Here is a 23,986-nt window from a genome sequence, read left to right on the forward strand (position 1 = left end):
AACACTATTAAGAATAATAAAGAAAATACTATAAACATGTATACTGATGTAGAGGAGCTCTGTGGAACTTCAGAATTATTGGGCGACATGTGAACAACTGTGTTAGGGATGCGTTACCCCTGGTTGCCCTTTAGATCCAGTGTCTCTGCCAGCTTTGAGGGAGCGCTCAGGATTAATTAGAGTCTGTAACCCAGACAGAGCCGGTGACGCTCACAGGAGGGGCGGTATGTATGGGGGGGATGGCGTAGACAGCAGGAGAAGATTGGGGCAGCTAGTAGCCTCGGACATCGCACAGGCTCTGAATGTGCTGGGGAAATGTGAGTGTGGTGTATGTGGACATGTAAGGAGTGTAGGACAGTGGACTGAAGCCTGATGGGGTCTGCGACCAGCCAGCAGGAAGAGTCAGGTATGCCTAAAACACACACATGACTTAAGTGGAAAAACTCTTGGAAAGGACAAAATAATTTAAACAGGAATTCACATTATCAATAAATTGGCAATCCTCTGATTTTGACATTATAATTTATTTTTGACATTAAGGGGGACTAACACAGGTGCACTTTGCAAGATGTATGCGTTTAATGACCAATAACTCAAATGCGTATTTCTTTTCGTTATCAGTCATACAGGTAAATCATTTCGTTATACATGGCATGATGTTAGTTTGAACTGTCTCAACCCTCTCATCTATTACTGTTAGTATTACAATGTTCAAAGACGAGTATACATGTTGTAAAAGAAGCTGATCTTTGTTCTGTTCTGTAGGCTAATACTTTAAGAGTGAATCTATACGCCTACTGCCTGAATCTGCTTCATGGTTTCTCTTTCTTTGGTTCATTTGTTCTGTTTTTAAGTCAGCAGGTGAACCTATTGTTCATTAAATAGTGTGTGTGAGCTCAACTGTGTGTGTTAAACTAAAACGGAGCATTTTCTGTCAGCTCAGATTTTATTTCTGCTATTTTAAACTGTAGTATGTGCTCATGTGTTTCACTGTTGGTGTTTGGATGCTGCCTGAATATAATTAATGAAAGGCAGCTTTTCCTATCAATAAAATCTCCTAGCAGATTCTTTTTTTTCATTCTAAATATCTTGGTTTCTTCTTTTCTAAGGTCACATTCTTCTGTTGTCTTACATAAAACACTTAAAGGGGCCCTTTAGTCTCGTTTTCCCTCTCCTGTAGTGTGTTCTATAGGTTTGTGTGCATGTAAATGGTCTGCAAAGACTGAAATCCCTGTGTTCCCTCCAGAGGGAGTTTTCTCTCCCACTCTCAAGGTTCAAGGGGTTTTTACTGTCAGATGCACATTAGCTACAGTGTAGTTATGGCATTGAAAATCGTAGGTCCCATGCTCCTCCAACAATGCAACATATTATGAAAGGACATTAGTCTAAATAATAAAATAGAATAGAAATAATAAAATAAAACTAAACAGTAGTGCAAAAGGAAACAGAGTAGTTTGAATTAGAGTAAAATAGTGCAGGTATTTTGTTACATCAGTCCAAAAGTAGTGCAGATGAAGTATATTCATGTCAGAATAAATAATCACAATAAGCTAAATGATGCAAGGAGTGTTGAAAGTGACCAAGTATACAGGATTCTATGTACATGTACTAGAATGAAATATACAATAACAGAATGAAAGTTAAGATGAAATATTGTACAGTGAAGTACAATGAAATACTGTTTGATCTGCTAATAACTATTAAGATAACAAATTAAATACATAGTGTGATGCAACCAGATACATTTTTTGGGTTATGGAGGCACTTTACAGAGCTCAGGTGTTAGGCTGTCTTATTGGCTGTGGAAAGAAACTGTCTCTGAGTCTGGAGGTGTTAGTTCTAACGCTGCGGAACCACCTGCCAGACGGCAGCAGACGGTTTGTTGCTGGGGTGATGGGGGTCATATCCTGTGGGCTTTCTTCCTGAGCTCACTAAGTTTTGGAGTTCTTTTTATCATCATATGCACAACAATTACAGACATCAGTTGTGGGAAATGACAGTTGTGTATTTCAGGCTTGCTTTAACAGCGGAATGAACTAATGTGGACAGTAATAAATATATAGTAATTTGTGTTTCTTCCATCTCTGATACCCCTCCCAGTTACAGAGAGCCCCCCCACATCGCAGACCAACACTGAGTCAGAATCAACTGACCCCTCTCCTCGGCCGCCCATAATCCTCATCACAGCTCCATCACGAGAAGACATCCACTCCTCTCCATCCAATCTGACCATATCTGAAGCCAAAGAGCAGCATCCTTCCTCCCAGCCCTTTGTAGTGGGGAAGAGACACAGTGACCCAGCATGAGCTGCCACCGAGGGTAAGATGGGGATCAAAGCAAGCAATCACCATGTAACTGCAAGCTGTGGTTAATAATGTGGTTCATTAATTCATGGACATAATAGCCTACAGCGAAATTAAATGAACAGTACATTTGACATAAAATACTTTACTAGGTTAAGCATCCCTCTTCAGTGTCATTCTATCAAGCACATAAAGATGTATTTTTACAGATTCATACTTTGTTCCTTAAATCCGCACCTTGTTGAGGTTTTTATGGCCACTAAGTATGAAATATATAATAATGCTACATATTTTATTGGTTATTTAGTTATTGGGATTGCTCAGTCTGTGGATCAGTTGTATGATGATCAAAATAAAAGATGTGTTATTGGTTGCCTTAAGAAATATGAAGAAGCTTGAACAAGTCAATGGAATTACTGCTTCAGGTTTGACCATTTGTTTAAAAAAACATGTTTCTTTATTGAAGTGAAATACAAAACTGCTGGAGTAACCCCTCAGGCATTACTTATATTACTATTAATGCTTATGCTTAGTATTTTCTCATAGTTGGCTAATCCTAATAACGTTAATGGAAGCCGTGGGCAATATATTCCATTTTTTTTTGATGAATAGTTTGATCATATGTGTGATACAATCATAAAGGGAAAAGGCAGATACGTTTAAATGTTTGTTTGTTATTTTAATAAAGTTTTCGAAGATGGAGTCAAAATGGACTTCACGAATACCTACCAGTTGCACACCGCAGAGGCATGTGATGAAAATACACTGCGGTGTAGACTGCCTGCAACTCCGGGAAAGCACTTGGTTGTCCTTTTGGTGGCCCAAACCATAACAATATGGCGGCGCCCGATTCGGTGTGCTGCGAACTTTCGAGTTAAAGCCATAACGGACGCTACCCATGTCTTTTGAGGTGGAAAACGACCTCAGATAAAAAGGATGGACCACGTAGGAGAGGACGAACCGGACCCTATAAAGCTCAAGTCTATCAAGACTAATAAAACATTCACAGTGCCTCAAAATGACAGGGTAAGAGAAGTCCCGCCAGACTCTGTTCACGACTCTCATAGTTGTATGATTCACTGCTAATTAGCAACAATACATAACTCATAGAGCTGTAATGTACACGTAGCTCAACTGAATATGGCCTGGTCTGATATACGGCTTATATTTGACAAAGGTATCACTACATTTAAATACGGTAATGTGTGATGGCTCAGTACAAATGAATCACAATCCGCCTCCAAACCTGTCTGAAGCTAGAGCAGTAGAGAAACACTACCAGAGCCAGCCTGTTACATTCATATCATATATAACACCTATTATCATGCACATTCCTATATTTATACACCCTGCTGTTTATATATTCTTAGTTTTATCATGCAGCACATCATGCACTTTTATTCTGGGACAGGATTTCCCCAAAATGTCAGCTTATGTTTTTACGTTTTGTTATATGCTAGTTTTTATCTTATATGTTTGTTTGCTAGTATATTTCCTTAATATTTAGGTGTGGAGAGCTGGGTGTAAGAATTGCATTGTATAGTGCAACTGCCTGTTGTACTGAATATTGTATAACAGTACAATGTCTTGAATCAAGCAAGACAAAAAACTGTTGTAATGTAACAAAGTGCATTTACTCAAGTGCTTTACTTTATTATATGTATTTAAATAATGTTTACATTATGCTACTTTATACTTGTTCTTCTCTACAGCTTGTAGGCACATATTATACTTTCTACTACATTTACTCTACATATTTAGTTACTAGTTGCTTTTGCAGATTTTGCAAATAAACACATATCTGGTGCTTAAAATGGCCACTTTGCGTAACACATACTTTTGCTTTTGGTACTTATATTTTCATGCTCACATATTTTCACTTTTACATCTGTACAGTTTTGAATGCAGGAGTTTTAAAATTGCAGTATTGCTGTTTTTACTTAAGTAAATAAGAGTACTTCTTCCACCTGTGCTTAAAGCAGTTACCGACAGGAAATCTTTATTAGGTAAGTGTTCCCTCATAGGCATTGCCACCATGTGTATTAGGGCGGTGGTGGCAAAGTTCCCAGGCGACTTGGCTTGGGAACTGTAGGTCATCGGTTCATGTGCCGAAAAGGCCTAGAGGTACTAAGGTGTCCCTGAATGCACCGTTCCCTACACTGCGCCTTGGGCGCCGTACATATGGCAGCCCACTGCTCCTAACACTAGGATGGGTCAGATGCAGGATGTAAATGTCCCCCCGATTAAGGGTTTATTCTTTGTTCTTATTTCGTCCATGAAACTAGCTGTTTTTAATGGTTAGCAGCATTCTTTCGGGTGTGTTGTGATAAACCACCTGCAGTTATGGGTGCACATTGTGGAAAAGGATCAGTCAGTGAACTTTGAAGTAAAGTGAAGGTCTGTGCCTTCTTACAATCATTGTCATTAACAGCAGCTCAGCTCATTACTGTCTTCAATCTACACATAAGCCTGCAAGTTAAAGCACCCAACTATCTACGTCAGCGGGTGATTCCCCCTGAGTGAGATCTCTTGCTACACAAAAATCTGTCTTCATCAACGACCTAGTTCAATTTATTAGAGCAGCAATCACAGTCACTAGCCTAAAGTTCCATTTAGATAATTGCAAATTCTTCTCATCATTTTGGTTCAACTATTATTAATAGTCACTTAAGTATTCAAGAATACATTAAACTGTCACATGGAGTAACCCAGAGGCAATCTAAATGTTGTTCATAAAGCTCCATATCACAGTCGCATCTTTGGTGCAGTGGGCTTTACAGTGGTAATAATATATTCAAAATGCAATGATCATCTTTGAAACTACTGCAGAAAAGCATGATGCTTGAAGTCCACTGATGTGCAGAGAGCCTCTTCACCACCTCTGTCTTTCACTCTTTTTCAGTTTGGGAGCTGCAGGAGTGTCAGAGAGTTTGAGAAGTTCAATCGCATCGGAGAAGGAACCTACGGCATTGTGTGTAAGTCAATAATGTCTGACACTATAGGGTGGTGTGACGAGGACATCACTTTATTTGCACTTCAAATCAAATCAAACTTTATTTGTGTCGCCCAATATCACAAAACACGTTTGTCTCAGTGGGCTTTACAGATTAAAAACAAACAACAACATTGTGAATGATGGAGTTTACAGCAAAATGAGAAGACAAGACTGTGTTTGTAATACAAATAAAATAAGATAACAATAAAAATACATAAAACATTCAAATTATTCAAATGAAGTACCATCAAAATAAAACAATACCATAAAATGCCAGCTCTAACCGAAGGCTTTGTTAAAAATGTATCCTCTTTGCCTCTCTGATTAAAACAGGAAGTTGGTTTCAGAGCCAGGGCGCTTGGTAGCTGAACATTCTGGCTCTGGGCTCCACTAACAGACCTGCACCCTGGGAGCGTAGTGTTGTAGCGGGGCAATAGTGCACCTATTAACTATACTGTTTTTCTTTCTTATTGTAGACCGAGCCCGGGACACCAAGTCAGATGAGATTGTGGCTTTGAAGAAGGTCCGTATGGACAAAGAGAAAGATGGTAAGCTCAATGCTCGTGTTTTAATGCAGTAGTCTTGGTGTGTTTTTCTTTATATTCCACATGCAATCATATGTGTTGTTATGCATAAAATGACCTTTATACATGTGGGAACTTTGTCCAAACGTAAAGCATGTCACCATTTCACCAACTTGAGCAGAGTAAAAGGCCTGATTTATTCCTGGTTTCTGCGTGTTAAAATGACCTGTGTTTAAAGCCTCTGATCTCCTCCTGGTTCTGTCAGGGGTCCCCATCAGCAGCCTCAGAGAGATCACCCTGCTGCTGAGGCTCAGACATCCCAACATAGTGGAGCTGAAAGAAGTGGTCGTCGGCAGTCAACTGGAGAGGTAGAACACACACATAGATTTGAAGTACTACAAGAGAATGTTATACAGCAACAGTTAATGCTGAGCATCTGTCCCAGCTGTCTTTAACCACAGTCCCCTCAACCTGTTTTACACACTGCATTCTCCATGTTGTGTGAATGTGTGTTTCAGCCTGTTTCTGGTGATGAGTTACTGTGAGCAGGACCTGGCCAGTCTGCTGGAAAACATGCAGACCCCGTTCTCCGAGGCTCAGGTAGGACAGATCTAATGATAATGAATTGCTCACTAAGATGCATGTAGAGCAGGGGCGTCCAAACTTTTTTCACTGAGGGCTGAATACAGCAAAATATACGAAGTTCTGGGCCCCTCACTAGAGGTGAGCTATATTGACTCATAAGTGAAGTCAGATCAAATCTATCAAATGTAGGAAAAATATGCTTGAAACTTGAATATGATTTAAGAAAAAAACACAGCGGTCATCACAGCTCTCCAAAGGGATTAACCCATTTTGTAACAAAGTGTTGGCAGCTCATCCCTCAAAACAGAAGCCTCAGATTGCTTATAATAAAGGGAAATATGAAGGGTCTAATTCAAGCTTATTCTGTAATTCATTGGGCTTTTTAAGATTGAACTGAATTTATTTGAAAAATGACACTTATTAACACATGAATACTGAGTAACATCTGTTTACATATATATTTGAGAAGTACAATATAACACAAGCACAAGGGGCCATATTCCATTATCCTTTTAGAATTTGCTGAGGGCCGATTCAAAATGGAAAACGGGCCGCAGTTGGCCCCCGGGCTGTACTTTGGACACCTGATGTAGAAAAATCCATTACAGTGACATTAAGGAACCCCTGTCTTTATTTTGCCCCCTTAACTCCTCTTAAGGACCCCTGATTGTATCCAAACATCCTCTCAGTGTGGTCTGTGATAGAACATGCTCTCTTCTTCAGGTGAAGTGTATCGTCCTGCAGTTGCTCCGAGGCTTGGAGTATCTCCACCACAACTTCATCATACACAGGTCAGACACACACACACACACACACACACACACACACACACACACACACACACACACACACACACACACACACACACACACACACACACACACACACACACACACACATGCTAACGCTGCAGTTCTTTTTGTACTTTATAGACTCAGGAAAAAAACTCTGAGCGTCACTTTCCAGAGAGGATTACATAACTCGGTCTAACAATAGTATCTGGTCAGCTTGGGTTGATTGCTTTAGTCTGACGAGTTCAGGTTAACTCTATTGACTTCTTATCTGTGAAACAACTGAACTGTTAAATATCATATCTATACTGACCTAGATTATGTGATTCAGACACATTTTGAATTCTGGGAAAAATGTTTGTTGGTGTATTGACGAAAAATATATAGAAAATATAGCGTCTACAATTCTTAACTTGACCTTAGACAGAATAAGATAAAGATAAGATGTACTTTGATCCCAAACTGGGAAATGTTTACATTACAGCATCAAACAAATAAGGCATTGCAAATAATTAGGAATAAAAAGAGTAGAAATAAACAATTCTAAAATAGTAACATCTCAAAATAGAAATAAAGCATGGTTCATCTTGTTTTTGGTCCACATGCATTCAGCTGTTCAGGATTTCTTCTCGCTCCTGATTTGCGTCATTAATCCAGGCGCTGGGATTAGTTAAATGGACTGATCTGGTTTATAGCTACTGTGGCTTCTAATGCTGAGGCACACAAATAATGAATGGATGATTCTCCAGTTCTAAATAACCTACATATAAAACGACATACACTATATAGACAAGTTTTGGGACACTTCTTAATCATTGAATTCAGGTGTTTCATTCGGTCCCATTGCCACAGGTTTACAAATCAAAAACCTAGCCAAGCACTCTGCCTTTACAAATATTTGTGTAGAATGGGTCGTTCTAAAGAGCTCACTGAACGAGGGGTGTAAAGCAGGGACCAATCACGCTTCTCTATCTGGCAGTCTGATGGATGAGTCTGGGTTTGCAGAATGCCAGGAGAACGTTACCTGCCTGACTGCAGTGTGCCAACTGCAGAGTCTGGTGGAGGAGGGGTACTGCTATGGGATGTTTTTGTGGGGTTGGCCTCTGCCCCTTAGTTCCAGCGAAGGGGATTCTTAACGCTACATCTTACCGAGTCATTCTGGACTATTCTATGCTTCCAACTTTGTGGAAACAGTTTGGGGAAGGCCCTCTTCTGTTCCCGCATGACTGTGCCCCAGTGCACAAAGCAAGGTCCATAAAGGCATGGCTGAATGAGTTTGGTGTGGAAGAACTGGACTGGCCCGCACAGAGCCCTGACCTCAACCCCACTGAACACCTTTGGGATGAACTAGAACAGAGAGCCAGGCCCTCTCATCCAACATCAGGGTCTGACCTCACAGATGCTCTTCAGGATGAATGGGCGAACATTCCCACAGACACACACCATGATCTTGTAGAAAGCTTTCCCAGAAGAGTGGAAGCTGTTGCAACTGCAAAGGGGGGGGGGGGGGGGGGGGGGGGGGGGGGGGGGGGGGGGGGGGGGGGGGGGGGGACTTCATACTAATGTGTAAGAGTTTAGCATTTGGGTGTAATGTGAAGCTGTCCCAATACTTTTGTCCATATCGTGTATATATAGTAGAAGATTTACAGTTAATGATTCAGGAATACGTATAAAACTTTAGGTCAGGATGATGATCTTTATTCTGATTTGCAAAGGTAAACCAGGGAATGCCTAAAGGGCAGAATACCTCCAATCTGGAAACAATGGAGGTATGAAAAAGCATTTAGCTGTGTGAGCTCATGTGGATAAACTCCAACAAATCTGACAGGAAGACACGCTGATGCAGATGGGTTTTAAGTTGTTTTTGCTCTAATATAAACCACACATGCATGACAAGTGTTTTGAGTGTGTGTGGGGGGTGAGTGCATTGAGACGGGCTGATGATCCTCTCTAATCGTGTTATCAGGGACCTGAAGGTGTCTAATCTGCTGATGACAGACAAAGGCTGCGTTAAGATCGGTGAGTCATCACGTTTCCCAGCTGTCCCTGTAATCCTGTTATTCCTGTTCTCACTGCACCCCTACTCCAGCGGTGACCTTTGACCCCCCCCCCCCCCTTCAAAAGTAAAATTTTTCCTGAAATGTAAATGAATAAATCCTCTACATGTATGGCAGCCATTCCAGTGTGTGTTGAATTCCAACACAGAGAAATGTTGTCAGTAGTTTATAGAACACAATAAATATCAATCATTTAACTCAAAGACCTACCTATAAATAATGAAACCAGAGAAACGGATAATGCTGCAGGGGTCTCTTCATTTTTCCGCGGCTGTAGATAAGAATATTCTCTGTTTATGAGCTCCTTGCTTCTGCTTGGACATCTGTTCCCATATAAAAAAAATATGTGATTCTTAAAATAATCTGCACAGTTGCATCTGGACTGTGAGTGTATTTTAGTAAAGTAAAAAATATGAGCCAAAAGCGATTTTCATACTTGTATATTAGATGTATAAATCTAATATAGAGCTAATATGCAGTTGTTCCGGCTCCTCGAATGCTAGAATATTCATCATTGGGAAATGAATATCGTTGAGTCCAAAGAAGCTGTCCCCTGGGCTCTGGGAACTTTGAGTTGACGTTTTAATGGATGAAATGGATTTTCTGACATTGAATTTTTTGTCTGGATCTGTTTTTCTGTTTGTCCGGTTGGCAGCTGACTTTGGGTTGGCCAGGATGTACGGCATCCCCCAGCAGCCCATGACCCCTCGAGTGGTCACACTGTGGTGAGTCTCAGACATGCCTCAGACCCCCTAGTGGGGCGCGGAGTTTTATGAATTTTAATAATACATAAAATAGATGTATTATTTATTATTGCTCGATAACAGTTATCTTGCACATTTTATCAAACCAACTACTTACAAGTGGAGGTTTATCCATAAAAAATATCAAATTATATTTGGATCTTTAGGTCTTTATTATTAGCAGAACAAATGTAATGTTTGTACTATGAATCCTACAAATGGAGGTCAGAACCGGGTTAGGGGGGGTTTAAAATATTTCCAATTATCCAAAGGGGCCCTGACTGAAAAAGTTCGGCAACCACTGCCCTAAATAATGCTTTATATCCACAGCAGAAAAATACTGTACAAGTCTGGCTTTCTAAATGATACTTAAAAGTACAAAATAATGAACAAGTTATAATCAATAATCAAATAAAGTAAAAGCTCTCATTTACAGATATGACCCTGTAGTAACTAATTAAGTAAAGTGTGTGTGTGTGTGTGTGTGTGTGTGTGTGTGTGTGTGTGTGTGTGTGTGTGTGTGTGTGTGTGTGTGTGTGTGTGTGTGTGTGTGTGTGTGTGTGTGTGTGTGTGTGTGTGTGTGTGTGTGTGTGTGTGTGTGTGTGTGTGTGTGTGTGTGTGTGTGTGTGCTAGAGATAACCCCTGTTGCTGACATTGTGTGGTGCAGCTTTAGTGGAAAGCCCCCCCCCTCCCTTTAATCTTCCCAGTAATTCTCCTCCTCCTTTAGTGCCATCACGTAGGGCCATGGCTCTGTCTTTATGTGCTAACCTGCCCCCCCCCCCCCCCATGTGTCTGCAGGTACAGAGCTCCAGAGCTCCTCCTAGGGACCAAGAGCCAGACTACAGCTCTGGATATGTGGTGAGGCTGCAGCCACTCTGAGACACTCGTACACACATCCACTCCATGCTGATGCCATGACCTCCACATAAGTGATAGTTGATACAACGTTGTTGTTACGTTTTGTTGACAAATCAAAGGCTTTACAGAGGGAATTTAAGGATGACATTATGAAACAGCCCTCAGGACAAAGAGAGGAAGCAAACTGGAGAGCTGGACTGCTAGTGAAGTTGCAATTTTTTACTCATGTGTTTTGAAATAAATAAATACGCAAATGAGGCATCATCCTATTCTAATGTTTGAATAGTCTACAGACACAAATAGACAAAGTTAAATAAGTTAAATGGATATTGTGCAACCATTCATGCCAACATTTTTAATTTAATCTGTCTGTCGGTCTGTAATTACTTTGTATACTACAGGGTAGCTTGTGTATTTCGTAAAGTTGGAGTAGAAGTACACCATTTACCCCTTTGATCTGTTTTAAAATGGTTAGTGTGATGGCGTTCACTTTCAAATGTTTGTTGTTTGTTATGTGTGTGGAAAATGGAAATGAACATGCAAAATAGACCAAACTCTCAAAATAGACCCTTGCATAATGTTTGGCCTCTAGTGTCTTGATGTGAGGGGAGAATTATAATTTCATCACCCGCCCCTCTCAGTTTTCTGATGCTTTATCCCAAACAGAGATATTGCAGACTATCTCTCACACAGTCAGGAGCCATTACGAGCCATTAGGAGCCATTAGGAGCTAATAGGAACATCGGTTTTAAATACCCACTAACACTGAGCACCTGGTGTTCCTCAGGGCCGTGGGCTGCATCCTGGCTGAGCTGCTGGCCCACAAACCTCTGCTGCCGGGGAGCTCGGAGATCCAGCAGGTGGACCTGATCGTGCAGCTGCTGGGGACCCCCAACCAGAACATCTGGCCTGTGAGACCCCCGCTCTGAACATATGCTCGTATTAAAACACATGTCTGGTCTGAAGAAGTCATGCTAAGTTGTGTGTGTGTGTCAGGGTTTCTCTCAGCTGCCCCTCATTGGTCAGTACAGTCTGAGGAAGCAGCCGTACAACAACCTGAAGAATAAATTCACCTGGCTGTCTGACGCCGGACACAGGCTGCTCAACCTGCTCTTCATGTACAACCCACAGCGCAGGTACACACACAGACACAGACACAGACACAGACACACACACACACACACACACACACACACACACATGCTTACATATCTGTAAACTGTACTCTAAATGTGTGGCTAATTCATCCGTCTCTTTATCCTTCCCTTGACCCGGATGTTAGAGTGATCAGTAGAAGTGTTTTCCACTGTATATTTCTAATTTAGTCAACTATAAACACCTCTACAGGATCAATTAATAAGCATGTCTCAGAGAGATCAGTCACCTCCCTGAAAGCACACATGCAGTCACCTTTCATTGGAGTCAAAATTATGCAAATCACATGTGGTCATCATGCCAATTTTCAAGGAGGTGTGTGTGTGTGTGTGTGTGTGTGTGTGTGTTGTGTGTGTGTGTGTGTGTGTGTGTGTGTGTGTGTGTGTGTGTGTGTGTGTGTGTGTGTGTGTGTGTGTGTGTGTGTGTGTGTGTGTGTGTGTGTGTGTGTGTGTGTGTGTGTGTGTGTGTGTGTGTGTGTGTGTGTGTGTGTGTGTGTGTGTGTGTGTGTGTGTGTGTGTGTGTGTGTGTGTGTGTGTGTGTGTAATTAATAAGTCTGAAATTTCAATTAGGTTTTTTTTTTGCGATATGACTTTAAACTGAACCAATGAAATCTTGAACTATGTCTTTGTCCCTTTTATTGCGCCCCTCCCATAAAGTATCGGGCCCCTGGTGGGCAGTAACAACATGTGGGGTGTGTGTTAAGATGAGTAACTGATGGTGTGTGTGTTCCTGATCCAGAGCTACTGCCAAAGACAGTCTGGAGAGTTCCTACTTCAAAGAGAAGCCTCTACGTGAGTAACACATTACAATATCTAGCATCGGCTGCTCCCCGTGCCCTCTGACCCCCCCTCATTCATCTCTCTCTGCCTCCCTGCAGCCTGTGAGCCCGACCTCATGCCCACCTTCCCCCACCATCGCAACAAGCGGGCCGCCCCACCAGCAGAGAGCCGCTCCAAACGCAGCAAAGTATGATGGGAGATGGACATCATGAGACCTTGGGGGGGTGGGCGGGGGGGGAGTGCTTGGATCTGAGGAGATGCTACTGCAAACAAGTTGAATTAATAATCAATCCGTTTCCTCCAGCTGAAGCCGATGAGTCATGGTGCTGGACCGGTGAGTGTTCAGCACGACGCCACAGAGGTCATGTGACATGTGAAAGGCCTCCAGCACCACAGGTCCATTAGAATTTATTTTGTTAGCAATATTTCTGAATTCTCGCATTGCTTCTAAGGTCTGTGCACAAAAGAAAGGACAGTAATGAGTTGCCTTGACAACAGTGCTGAGGCGTTATTGTTTCGAGCATTTTTCATATTATAGATGTTCTAACCGTCGTTGGATCATACCATGAGGAGGAAACTGAGCGGCAGGACCAGGAGAGACTGAAGGCCCTCCGCGCTGAGATTTTTAGAACTGTACGGTAGAAGAATCTGCCTTTTTTTTATGTAGAGAAAATTAGTTTTTGGAATGAAACAGCAGCCTTGTAAAGAGCATGTTTGTGTGATGACTGTCAAAGTGACCTTCAGGTGGGACTCATCCCTGAATCTGCTCCCTCATTGTTCGATGTTATAGGGATAGTTTATGTTCTTTTTGAAAAACGCTAAAGATGTTTGTTAGATAACGGCCTGCTCGCTGTAGCTTCATATTTACTCTAGACATGGGAGGATTAATCTTCTTTTCTTCCTATATCATGGATTTCTTTCTCATATTGTTCTAGTAATCCTTTTGGAGCCTCAGCTTGAACGCCTAAACCTACTGTAAACAATCAAGCAGTGGCTTCCTTAGCAGAAATCCCTGAGAAGCGGTGGGTCTGACCCCTGGCTGTCTGTACACAAACATGACTGCTAAAGACGCCTCTGAATGTCTTTAAACTGTCAGCTGTAGAACATAATAAAGATTTCAACACAGCAACTGCCTTTACCTTTGTAGTGTCCATTTTATTTAATGCAGGATAAATCAGTAGTAATGGTCAGCGGCGGGTTAGTTCCCTCACAGGGACGGTAATACCCGACCTCACACTCAAACAGGAAGTCCCGTCTCTGAGTCTGCAGACATCGGACGGTAGGTTCAAAATACTTCAGACGGTCTGACTGTGGTCCTGCTTCACGGTTAGCTTTCTTTATTGTCTGAAAGCTGACAACAGGACAAATAGTAGTTAAGCTTGAGAGGGAAAGCCCGGTAATGAACAATATGGTGATGTCTGAGGTATATTTACCTCCCAAAGGAACAGAAATCCTTCATAAAACATGAATTAAATAAATAATTCAAGTGTAAACATACAGTACCCTTATTATAGTCAGTCAAGTGGTATAAACAGTGTTCTGTTGAATCATTTAGGGGAAACTAACTCAGAATGTAAAGAGATGTGCTTGGTTGATTCTCTTTAGTATGTACTGTAGAAAAGCTGAGGTTCAAACTTCAATCTTGACCTTTGACAATGGATTTTGAGAGCTTTCCATCACATGATCTTCATCAGCAGCTCATGGGATATATTTGAAAGCTGTAAGTTCTGCGAAATGTAGTTTACCAAGTTCAAGTATGAACATAATGTCAGAGCAACACACATTAGAACTTTAACAATACCAGAAAAACAAATGATCTGCTGAGGAAGAACATGTGATACAACCAAAGTCAACTTTGTTGTGAGATTATTTCCTGAAGAGCAACTATTAAAAACATCTTTCAAGTTGTTGGATCGAGGAAATGTAGTGTTTGGCTCTCAGTCAAGCACATCTCTATTGTAGTAAATATTAAGTATGAGCGCCTGCAGACAGCTGCAGAGGGACACTGAGGCAGTGAGGATTCATTCACTTCAAATAACAAAATCCCAACAAATAGACATATACATTAAAGGGATAGCCCGGCGAAAATTGACCCCAGGGTCTTTTTCTGCATGAAAACTGATCAAGTAAGCCCTCCAGAGTTTTTTTCATTCATCCACCAGTATTGAGCTTGCCCGGAGCAACGCTAATAGCCAAAATGGCTTACAGTGCATTCGATCGGGGCAGTGCGCAGAACGCTTCCCAAACGGCATTTTTTAACCACTAACATTGCTCGAAATAGCACCAAACCTCTGCAGTAGCATGACTAGGGTAGGGCACCAACAACGTAGTTTGCAAACCCGAAGTTTATTAAAAGGAACTGTTTTACAAGACTCACAAACTGCCCCCCATACCAGCTCCTCTCCTAGGAAAGTCCACCAAGTGGATTATCGAATGCACCGGTGTTCAGTTCAAGGAGGAATGTATAATTCCATGGAAATTCATATCTAGTGAGTTGACACGGAAATGAACGGAGTTGCATGTAAGTTACAGGCAAAACATTTTTCAAATGAAGTATAAAAACTCTCTGGAGGTCTTACTTGATCAGTTTTCATGCAGAAAAAGACCCTGGGGTCAATTTTCGCCGGACTATTCCTTTAAGACAAACGAGTTTCATAAAAACAATTGGATGCATTCACACACACCTGGCAGGAGAACCATCTTCAAATGTCAGTCCTTCATTAAAACCCAAAGCAAAGTGCACACAGGCAGAGGACAGTCCTTCAGTCAGATCTGATGCACCTCCCCTCACGCTATAGTGGAGGGAAGCTTTGTAATGGAACAATCTGAAATGGGAGGGGTGGGGGGTGAGGAGAGCTCTATAGTCCAACTAGCAAAATCACAGCATGGTAAATAATGTAGCATTCTTTCAACTTCCTCCAAGGATTCCAACCCTCTGGCCCGGAGGACCAACAGGAAGAAACAGTTCTCTTGCTGTTTCTTTTATTCCAGTCTCTTATTTTGAAAATCCATGAGGAGTTGAACCGAGCGCTGGGATGAAGCTTGTGGGACGGAACAGCAGACGGGTGATGAGGGTTGTTGGGAGCAGTTTGACCCTTCTGGTGGAGCGTTGTCTCTCAGCCCTCCATCCCAAAGTCCTCTGTGAACTTCTTGACCTTCAGCAGGTCTTCAGTGTTGACTGTGGGCCGGGTGGTGGCCAGGGAGCGCAGCATGTCCGACTGCATAGAGAGGAGACACTCAATTTGCTTTAGGTGGTTTTTAACACACATTTTCTTAGAAATTGCACTGTGGAACATTTTGATAAACTTTGTGAGCAGCTAGGGTATGGTAGAAAAGAGACTGATAACAAAATGTACACCAGCTACAGTCGTTAATGAACAAGAGGGGATAATATTGTGCATTATTACACTGCTTAGCTGAATACTTGATTCTGATTGGTCAATTTGGACATTCATTGAGTATCTCACCATGCAGACTATGGGCTCCAGCAGTTTATCACTAGGCACATCCATCCAGGTCATCTCTATGGCTGCAGGGTCGCCAGGGGAACAAGGGGTCAAGAGGTCGTCCACTGTCAGCTGGTTGTTGCTCCGGGAAGGTCCTCGAACCTGAGTCCGAACAAAAGACAGATCAGTAATCAGTAAACTATAACAGGAAATAGCCTCTTGTTTTCCCACTGGCTCCTGATGTCACCTTTTTGAAGTGGGTGGCAGACTGGACCTTCCTCACGGGCTGCATGAGAGCGTCCCGCACGATGATGCTGATGTCAGCGCCAGAGTAGCCGTCTGTTTTGTGGGCAAGCTGCCGCAGGTCGGGTTCGCTCAGGCTGTGAGGCGTGTTCCCCAGATGGAGACGGAACATCTGAGCGCGAGCGGGCTCCTCCGGCAGAGGGATGTAGATACGCTTCTCAAACCTGACACACCACAGAGGAAACCCTCCCTTCAATCGGTGAGCAGCCGCTCGAACCAGAACCAGCTTCACACACATTTCAGTCTTGTGCGTCACTGGGAAAATATTTACTTTCTCATAATTTTGACTTAAAGGTCCCCTATTATGCAAAGTGTCTTCTATACATAAATATGTGTCCCCGGTGTGTAAGAAGACCCACAAAGTGTCAGACAATACAACACTCTTTCTTTTCCTCCTTACCCACATCTCTAAAAACGGGGGTACAAACGAGCTGATCGAGATTTGCTTCGGTTATGACGTCATAACCGAAATATGGGCTGGCTTTACATTGAACTCTTGGCAACGTCCCAACCTATCGTCCCCCAGATACAGTCGGCGAGCTGTAACCCCTCTGTTCTGGAAGTAATATGGTCTGTGTTTACATTAGCAAGCATCGCTAACACTCAGAGCTAACGCTGTACTGGAGAGACTATGTGTAATATAAAGGTCCTGTCCTTGTGGTAAACCGAGAGAGAAACGTTTGAGCTCCAGACTGTTTCAGAAATAATGCTGGATGTGGTTTGGAGCATAATATGGCGTTTAATCACAGCAGCGTTTAGCTGAGTTTCTCCCGGTACAAAACTCTCTTCAGAGGAGAGATCATGACGCTCCAAAGGGGCGTGGCCAGCAACAGCTCCAAAGGGGCGTGGCCAGCAGCAGCTAGTTCATTTAAAGCGACAGTCACAGAATCAGCACTTCAGGAACAGGGCTGAAATAGAGGGGGATGAGACATGCTACAATGGGGGATCTGTTTGCATGTTTTCTATAGATATGGCCCTACCATATATTGTTCAAATATAGCATGATAGGAGACCTTTAAACAAAGAAGTTCCCTTTAAACCACAATTTCTGATCCCACAATCTTATGGGGCTGGTACACTCTCCTCCTGGTTTCCACTAGGGCAGCGGTTCCCAAACTTTCTTTGCGGCGCACACCCTTCTACGTCCCAACCGGGTTGACGCAACCCCCCCCAAAAAAAACCCCCCCCAAAAAACCCCACAATAAAGCTTTGTTTTATCGTGGGCTCAGAAACAGATCAAATAAATTAAAACGAGGATCATTTCCTGACTCCCGCTCATTTTTTTCTCTCGGATTCGTTCCTATTCTCTCCGTCTCTCTTGCCTCTAAATCCTCACTCTCTCTTGGTCCCTCTCCTCCTTCATGACTAACAACTTTGTCATGAGACGTTCCACTTGACAGTTTCCCTGATTTCAGCCTGTTAATCACATTTGAAAGAATGAATGAAACGAGTTGGCTCGCAAATATCCTAGGCTACAGTGACTGATAAATGATAGTTTTTTGATTTAAAATAAAAGGGATTACAAAGGAAATGTTTATTGTTCCTGTTCTTTATTGTAGCCTATGGAAAAATCCCACTTAAAAAACAACACTGTGTAATATTTTTACACCAGACCACCATCACATGTTTCATCTCACGCACCCCCTGGTGGCAGGGTGCGCGCACCACACTTTGGGAATCCCTTCACTAGGGGAAGTTCTTCTGAACGGAGGAATGCATCGAATTCAGTGTTGTTGCTTTTCATATTTCACTGAGAATATAGATTTAATTCAATTGTGTGATGGGCATTAACAAACTACCATGAGCTGTAAGGACTAAAGAAGATGAATCTGTTATTTAATAACTTATATTTAAATGACAGACTATGACCATGCTCCAGTGTTTAGAGCATTCACACAGCTGTTGTATATACATGTTATAGTGTCTCTGACTGAAGGAGAATAATTTGGTTCACTGCACGATAATAACACCACAAAATTAAAAGTTTTGTGGCAAACACACAGAGTATTGCAATGACCTCTGACCTTCTGCGGATGGCGGCGTCCAGCACCCAGGGGATGTTGGTTGCCCCTAACACCAGGATCCCATCGTTGTTGTTCCCCACACCTGCACAATCACAGAGCTTCAGTCAGCTTTTCTGTATCTGCATATTTAGGATGGCTTCAGTTTCCTTTGTAAAGCACACACACTATCAGGATAGTTAATGACACATTGTTCCCTGTGCGGTATCAGTGGGGGTCGGTCTCATGTGGCTCACCCTGCATCTGGACCAGGAACTCCGTCTTGATGCGGCGGGCGGCCTCGCTCTCGTTTTCGTTCCTGGAGCCGCACAGCGAGTCCACCTCATCGATGAAGATGATGGAAGGCTTGTGCTGCCGGGCCAGGTCAAACAAGTTCTTCACCAGCCTGGGGGGGAGGACAGGGAGGGGTGGAGAAAATGAAACCAAGAGACAGATTGTGTTCGAGCAGTTTCACTACATCACATGTTATCCAGCTGACACTTTCATCCAAAGCAACTCACATACACCTCCTCCTGTAGACGGTAGTCTACGGGAGCAGTTTGGGGTGTATTATCTTGCATACTGTGAGTGTCTCAGGGTGTAAATGTGCGTCTACCAATCAGAGGGTCAGTGGTTCGATCCCCAGCCCTTGCACTCAACATGTCACCCAACCAAAGATCAAAGTTGAAATAATTTGAAATCTGAAACGCAGTACAATATCAAGCAACAACTGCCGCATAGCCGGCCGGTTTCGCTATTGCCATGGAAACAAAACAGCAATGCAAGCGCAGAGCCATGTACAGCTTGTTATGGGGAGGCAGCTTTAGGCAGAAAACAAACAATACATTCAATATCTAAAGAAGTTAATGTTCCCTCACTATAATAAACCTGCCTTTGCCAGGTACAGCTTCAGACTAGAACCCCCCCCCTCCTCCCCCAGGAAGAGACGTACTTCTCACTCTCTCCCAGCCACTTGGACATGAGGTCTGACGAGGAGACGGAGAAGAAGGTGGAGTTGTTGGCCTCTGTGGCCACGGCCTTAGCCAGGTACGACTTCCCTGTGCCTGGGGGGCCGAACAACAGGATGCCTCTCCACGGGGTCCGCTTGCCTGAGATCAGAAGACATGTTGGTCATGATATGGAACTATTTAACAGAGGTAATGATCAATACTATTTGACAGCCTTTAAGAACATCTAAAGACACTTGTCAACTCATCCTCTGATCCCCTCTGACTGCAATTTGTTTTATTTAATAACTTTGCCATCCTACTAACCTTTTGGATCTTTGTATAACAGGCAGTGTGTGTACCTGTGAAGAGGTGAGGGAACTTGATGGGCAGGATGACAGCTTCCTTCAGAGCCTCCTTGGCTCCCTCCAGTCCGGCCACGTCGCTCCATCTGACGTTGGGCTTCTCCATGACGATGGCCCCTGCACACAGGCAGAGACAGAAACACTTGAGAGGTGATCGAACACCAGCGGCTGTTTACACAGACTTCCTATCTCCAGTTGAGACAGTTACAGTCTAACAGGAGATATGTTGGTATCAGACAAAAATCCCCCAAGGGTTGGAATCATGAGTGAAAGCAAATTAAAGCTGAAGCCATTTCTCAGTCATGTTGCCTTCAGGGCAGATATATTAATCACTTTCTATACACAATACTCTACTATTACTAGGTTCTGTTCAGTGAGCTCTTTTAGTTTATAGGTTTACAGGTTTTTAAGCATAGATTTTCAACCCTCCCACATAGCAGCGTGGATGCAGCGTGGTATTTCCTTTGCGATAGTGTCTGCTCTACCAGGACAAGCGGCTGGCATGAGCGCACAGGGAAGAAATGTTAGTTATTTTCCATACATACTCTGGGAATAGCACACGTGCTAGATTTTGGGATGTTGTGTAATACTCTTCCATATCTCCACTTAGGAAAGCCTATTAAGTGCTCATCTGTAATAGCTGTTTCCTAACCTTAATTACCAAGCATTTAAGGAAGGTTCTGCATGTGCAATTAAATCCATAATGCTTGTAATAAATCAGAATCAGTTTTGTTTCCTACAAGGTAGGTTTACACATACGAGTGATTTGCTTTGGTATATATATATATATATCTTATAAAAAAAAATACACTAAAATACTTTTCATAAACAATTCTCAAGAAGCAGTATTTGGTTATTAAATTATACATTTATGATATTTAACTTCTCCGATTGGATTTTCTAAATGTTTTTCTTATTTTGTATGTATTCGTTTTTTATTGTAATTTATAGAAATAAATAAATCTGAAAATAATTCAAAATATAAATCCCAAAATCAAGCATATACAGTGGGGCAAAAAAGCATTTAGTCAGCCACCAATTGTGCAAGTTCTCCCATTTAAAAAGATGAGAGATGCCTGTAATTTTCATCATAGGTACACTTCAACTATGAGAGACAGAATGGGGGAAACAATCCAGAAAATCACATTGTCTGATTTTTAATGAATTAATTGGTAAATTCCTCGGTAAAATAAGTATTTGGTCACCTACAAACAAGCAAGATTTCTGTCTCTCACAGACCTGTAACTTCTTCTTTAAGAGGCTCCTCTGTCCTCCACTCGTTACCTGTATTAATGGCACCTTTTTGAACTTGTTATCAGTATAAAAGACACCTGTCCACCACCTCAAACAGTCATACTCCAAACTCCACTATGGCCAAGACCAAAGAGCTGTCAAAGGAGACCAGAGACAAAATTGTAGACCTGCACCAGGCTGGGAAAACTGAATCTGCAATAGGTAAGCAGCTTGGTGTGAAGAAATCAACTGTGGGAGCAATTATTAGAAAATGGAAGACATACAAGACCACTGCTAATCTCCCTCGATCTGGGGCTCCACACAAGATCTCACCCCGTGGGGTCAAAATGATCACAAGAACGGTGAGCAAAAATCCCAGAACCACACGGGGGGACCTAGTGAATGACCTGCAGAGAGCTGGGACCAAAGTAACAGAGGCTACCTTCAGTAACACACTACGCCGCCAGGGACTTAAATCCTGCAGTTCCAGACGTGTCCCCCTGCTTAAGCCAGTACATGTCCAGGCCCGTCTGAAGTTTGCTAGAGGGCATTTGGATGATCCAGAAGAGGATTGGGAGAATGTCATATGGTCACACGAAACCAAAATGGAACTTTTTGGTAAAAACTCAACTGGTCGTGTTTGGAGGAGAAAGAATGCAGAGTTGCATCCAAAGAACACCATACCTACTGTGAAGCATGGGGGTGGAAACATCATGCTTTGGGGCTGTTTTTCTGCAAAGGGACCAGGACGACTGATCCGTGTAAAGGAAAGAATGAATGGGGCCATGTATCGTGAGATTTTGAGTGAAAACCTCCTTCCATCAGCAAGGGCACTGAAGATGAAGCGTGGCTGGGTCTTTCAGCATGACAATGATCCCAAACACACCGCCAGGGCAACGAAGGAGTGGCTTCGTAAGAAGCATTTCAAGGTCCTGGAGTGGCCTAGCCAGTCTCTAGATCTCAACCCCATAGAAAATCTTTGGAGGGAGTTGAAAGTCCGTGTTGCCCAGCGACAGCCCCAAAACATCACTGCTTTAGAGGAGATCTGCATGGAGGAATGGGCCAAAATACCAGCAACAGTGTGTGAAAACCTTGTGAAGACTTACAGAAAACGTTTGACCTCTGTCATTGCCAACAAAGGGTATATAACAAAGTATTGAGATGAACTTTTGTTATTGACCAAATACTTATTTTCCACAATCATTTGAAAATTAATTCTTTAAAAATCCTACAATGTGATTTCCTGGATTTTTTTTTTCATTCTGTCTCTCATAGTTGAGGTATACCTATGATAAAAATGACAGGCCTCTCTCATCTTTTTAAATGGGAGAACTTGCACAATTGGTGGCTGACTAAATACTTTTTTGCCCCACTGTATATCATATTGTATCAGTGGAATACGCTGATACAATATGTCAAACAAACGTCAAATGAATTGGCTTTATTGTCCTGTGAGTATTATATGCAGCCGGAACATTTACTCACCCATTAGTTGCTCTTGCAGCTTCTTCTTCTCTGGATTCTCCCCCTCGCTGTCACTATCACTCCTACAGCGGACACAAACACAGAGGTTAATCTCACACAGTAGATCACACAGATTTACATGTTTCTGAGAGGGCAGAAGACCGAAAGCGTACACACTTGTCATTGCTCTGTGCTTCCTTGACGGGCTTCTTGCCCTGTTTGTCTTTATTCTTCAGATAGTCTTTGAGTTTCTCCGCTCGGTCCAGGTACTGCATACACTTTGCTCGTATGCTCTCCTTTGCCTTGTCGCTGTGGGCCTCATCTAGAGGAATGACAACAATAATGAGAATGGAACACACCGATGTTTGTGACACCAGATGGGTATCGAGCCAACTCAAGTGTTCTTCAGGCTGCTTTACTCACATTTGATGGCATGCAGGAAATATTCCACAGCATGCTGGTACAGTCGCAAGGCCTCCTCATAATTCTTCGCCTTGTCTTCCTCTGTGGCTTTGGTCACAAGATCAATCGCTTTCTGAAGAAGATGGACAGAAATACAGTCAGAGGACAACCCTTAGGCCTTACATAGGTTGGGATGGACATAGAAATAAAGGCAGGGACTGAACACAGGGTAATTCCACATCAGCCTGCACCTTCAACACTGGAGCTCAACAAAGCAAACCATAACAAAGCACAAGATATACAACCATCATCACATGCTATATACCTGCATTCTACCAACAAAAACACTATACCTTCTTTAGGACCCATAAACCACCAGTGACTTTGACATAAGTTAGCAATCCACAATTTAAAACCCCTCCCCATGATGAATAATAGTTCTATTTTGTAGTATTTAGCTGGTATAGTAACGTTAACATTTGATGTTGTTACTGCTAGCGTTTTGGAACAATGTGAAGGATGAACTGTTAACTGAAGGCTCCATTAACCCAGAACATCAGCGGGCTTTAGAGTCAGCTGTTTTGTTAGCAAGTTAGCTTACATTCAAGCTGCTTTGAGCCAAGCCTAGTGAAGTCCAGTTGCAGCAAGCTAACGGTAACTTGCTAACGGTACCTGTAATGTTGACGTTGTCATTTCATCTCCCTCTTGTGGTCGCCTCTCAGGTTTCTATCCTCTTGACCTTCTCCAGAGGCGGATATGTGAAGAAATTATTTCGTTAACAGCCCGATGTTGTGTCGGTACCGATTGTTCTTGACATGACAAAAAAGAGGCTAATACGTTAGCTTGCTAAGCTAATATGACAGCTCTGCATCGGCTCGACACAACCACAGCAACAAGCTGCATCTACCGACAAGCTAACAGACAGCTAACTTCCTGTTAAACCTTACACAAATAAAACCATGTTTATACACTGAATTAGCACAGGTTCACCAACCAAATCAATATAACTATTTATTTATCATTCATATATTTTCCT

The 23,986-nt window shown here is 42.5% G+C and overlaps 2 protein-coding genes across 4 annotated transcripts; one reads left to right on the forward strand and one right to left on the reverse strand.

The window, feature by feature from the left end:
* Window positions 1–207: 207 nt before the first annotated feature.
* cdk10 (cyclin dependent kinase 10) lies at window positions 208–13,924 on the forward strand. Of its 2 annotated transcripts, XM_063907499.1 has the most exons (15): window positions 208–406; window positions 2,101–2,319; window positions 2,992–3,329; window positions 5,206–5,278; window positions 5,775–5,846; window positions 6,088–6,190; window positions 6,341–6,422; window positions 7,131–7,198; window positions 9,165–9,217; window positions 9,911–9,980; window positions 10,797–10,856; window positions 11,644–11,767; window positions 11,853–11,992; window positions 12,750–12,802; window positions 12,889–13,924. In XM_063907499.1, exons 3-15 carry the CDS (start codon window positions 3,240–3,242, stop codon window positions 12,981–12,983), a joined length of 1,083 nt encoding a protein of 360 aa, XP_063763569.1. In that variant the 5' UTR covers window positions 208–406; window positions 2,101–2,319; window positions 2,992–3,239; the 3' UTR covers window positions 12,984–13,924. The 2 variants fall into 2 exon arrangements, with proteins under 2 accessions (XP_063763569.1, XP_063763576.1); XM_063907506.1 differs by lacking the exon at window positions 2,992–3,329.
* Window positions 13,925–23,861, reverse strand: vps4a (vacuolar protein sorting 4 homolog A). Of its 2 annotated transcripts, XR_010167929.1 has the most exons (12): window positions 23,623–23,861; window positions 22,972–23,083; window positions 22,726–22,870; window positions 22,570–22,631; window positions 19,849–19,968; window positions 19,492–19,648; window positions 18,797–18,945; window positions 18,564–18,645; window positions 16,484–16,703; window positions 16,258–16,398; window positions 15,475–16,008; window positions 13,925–14,141 (listed from the first exon to the last, which is right to left on the reverse strand). XR_010167929.1 is itself a non-coding variant. In XM_063907483.1 (11 exons), the coding sequence occupies exons 1-11, from the start codon at window positions 23,641–23,643 to the stop codon at window positions 15,907–15,909; spliced, it is 1,311 nt and encodes a 436-aa protein (XP_063763553.1). In that variant the 5' UTR covers window positions 23,644–23,861; the 3' UTR covers window positions 13,925–15,906. The 2 variants fall into 2 exon arrangements, 1 of the variants encoding a protein (XP_063763553.1); XM_063907483.1 differs by having other exon boundaries at window positions 13,925–16,008.
* Window positions 23,862–23,986: the final 125 nt, after the last annotated feature.

Source organism: Eleginops maclovinus, chromosome 2 (genome assembly GCF_036324505.1).
Source record: "Eleginops maclovinus isolate JMC-PN-2008 ecotype Puerto Natales chromosome 2, JC_Emac_rtc_rv5, whole genome shotgun sequence".
In the NCBI taxonomy this organism is placed as follows: Eukaryota; Metazoa; Chordata; class Actinopteri; order Perciformes; family Eleginopidae; genus Eleginops; species Eleginops maclovinus.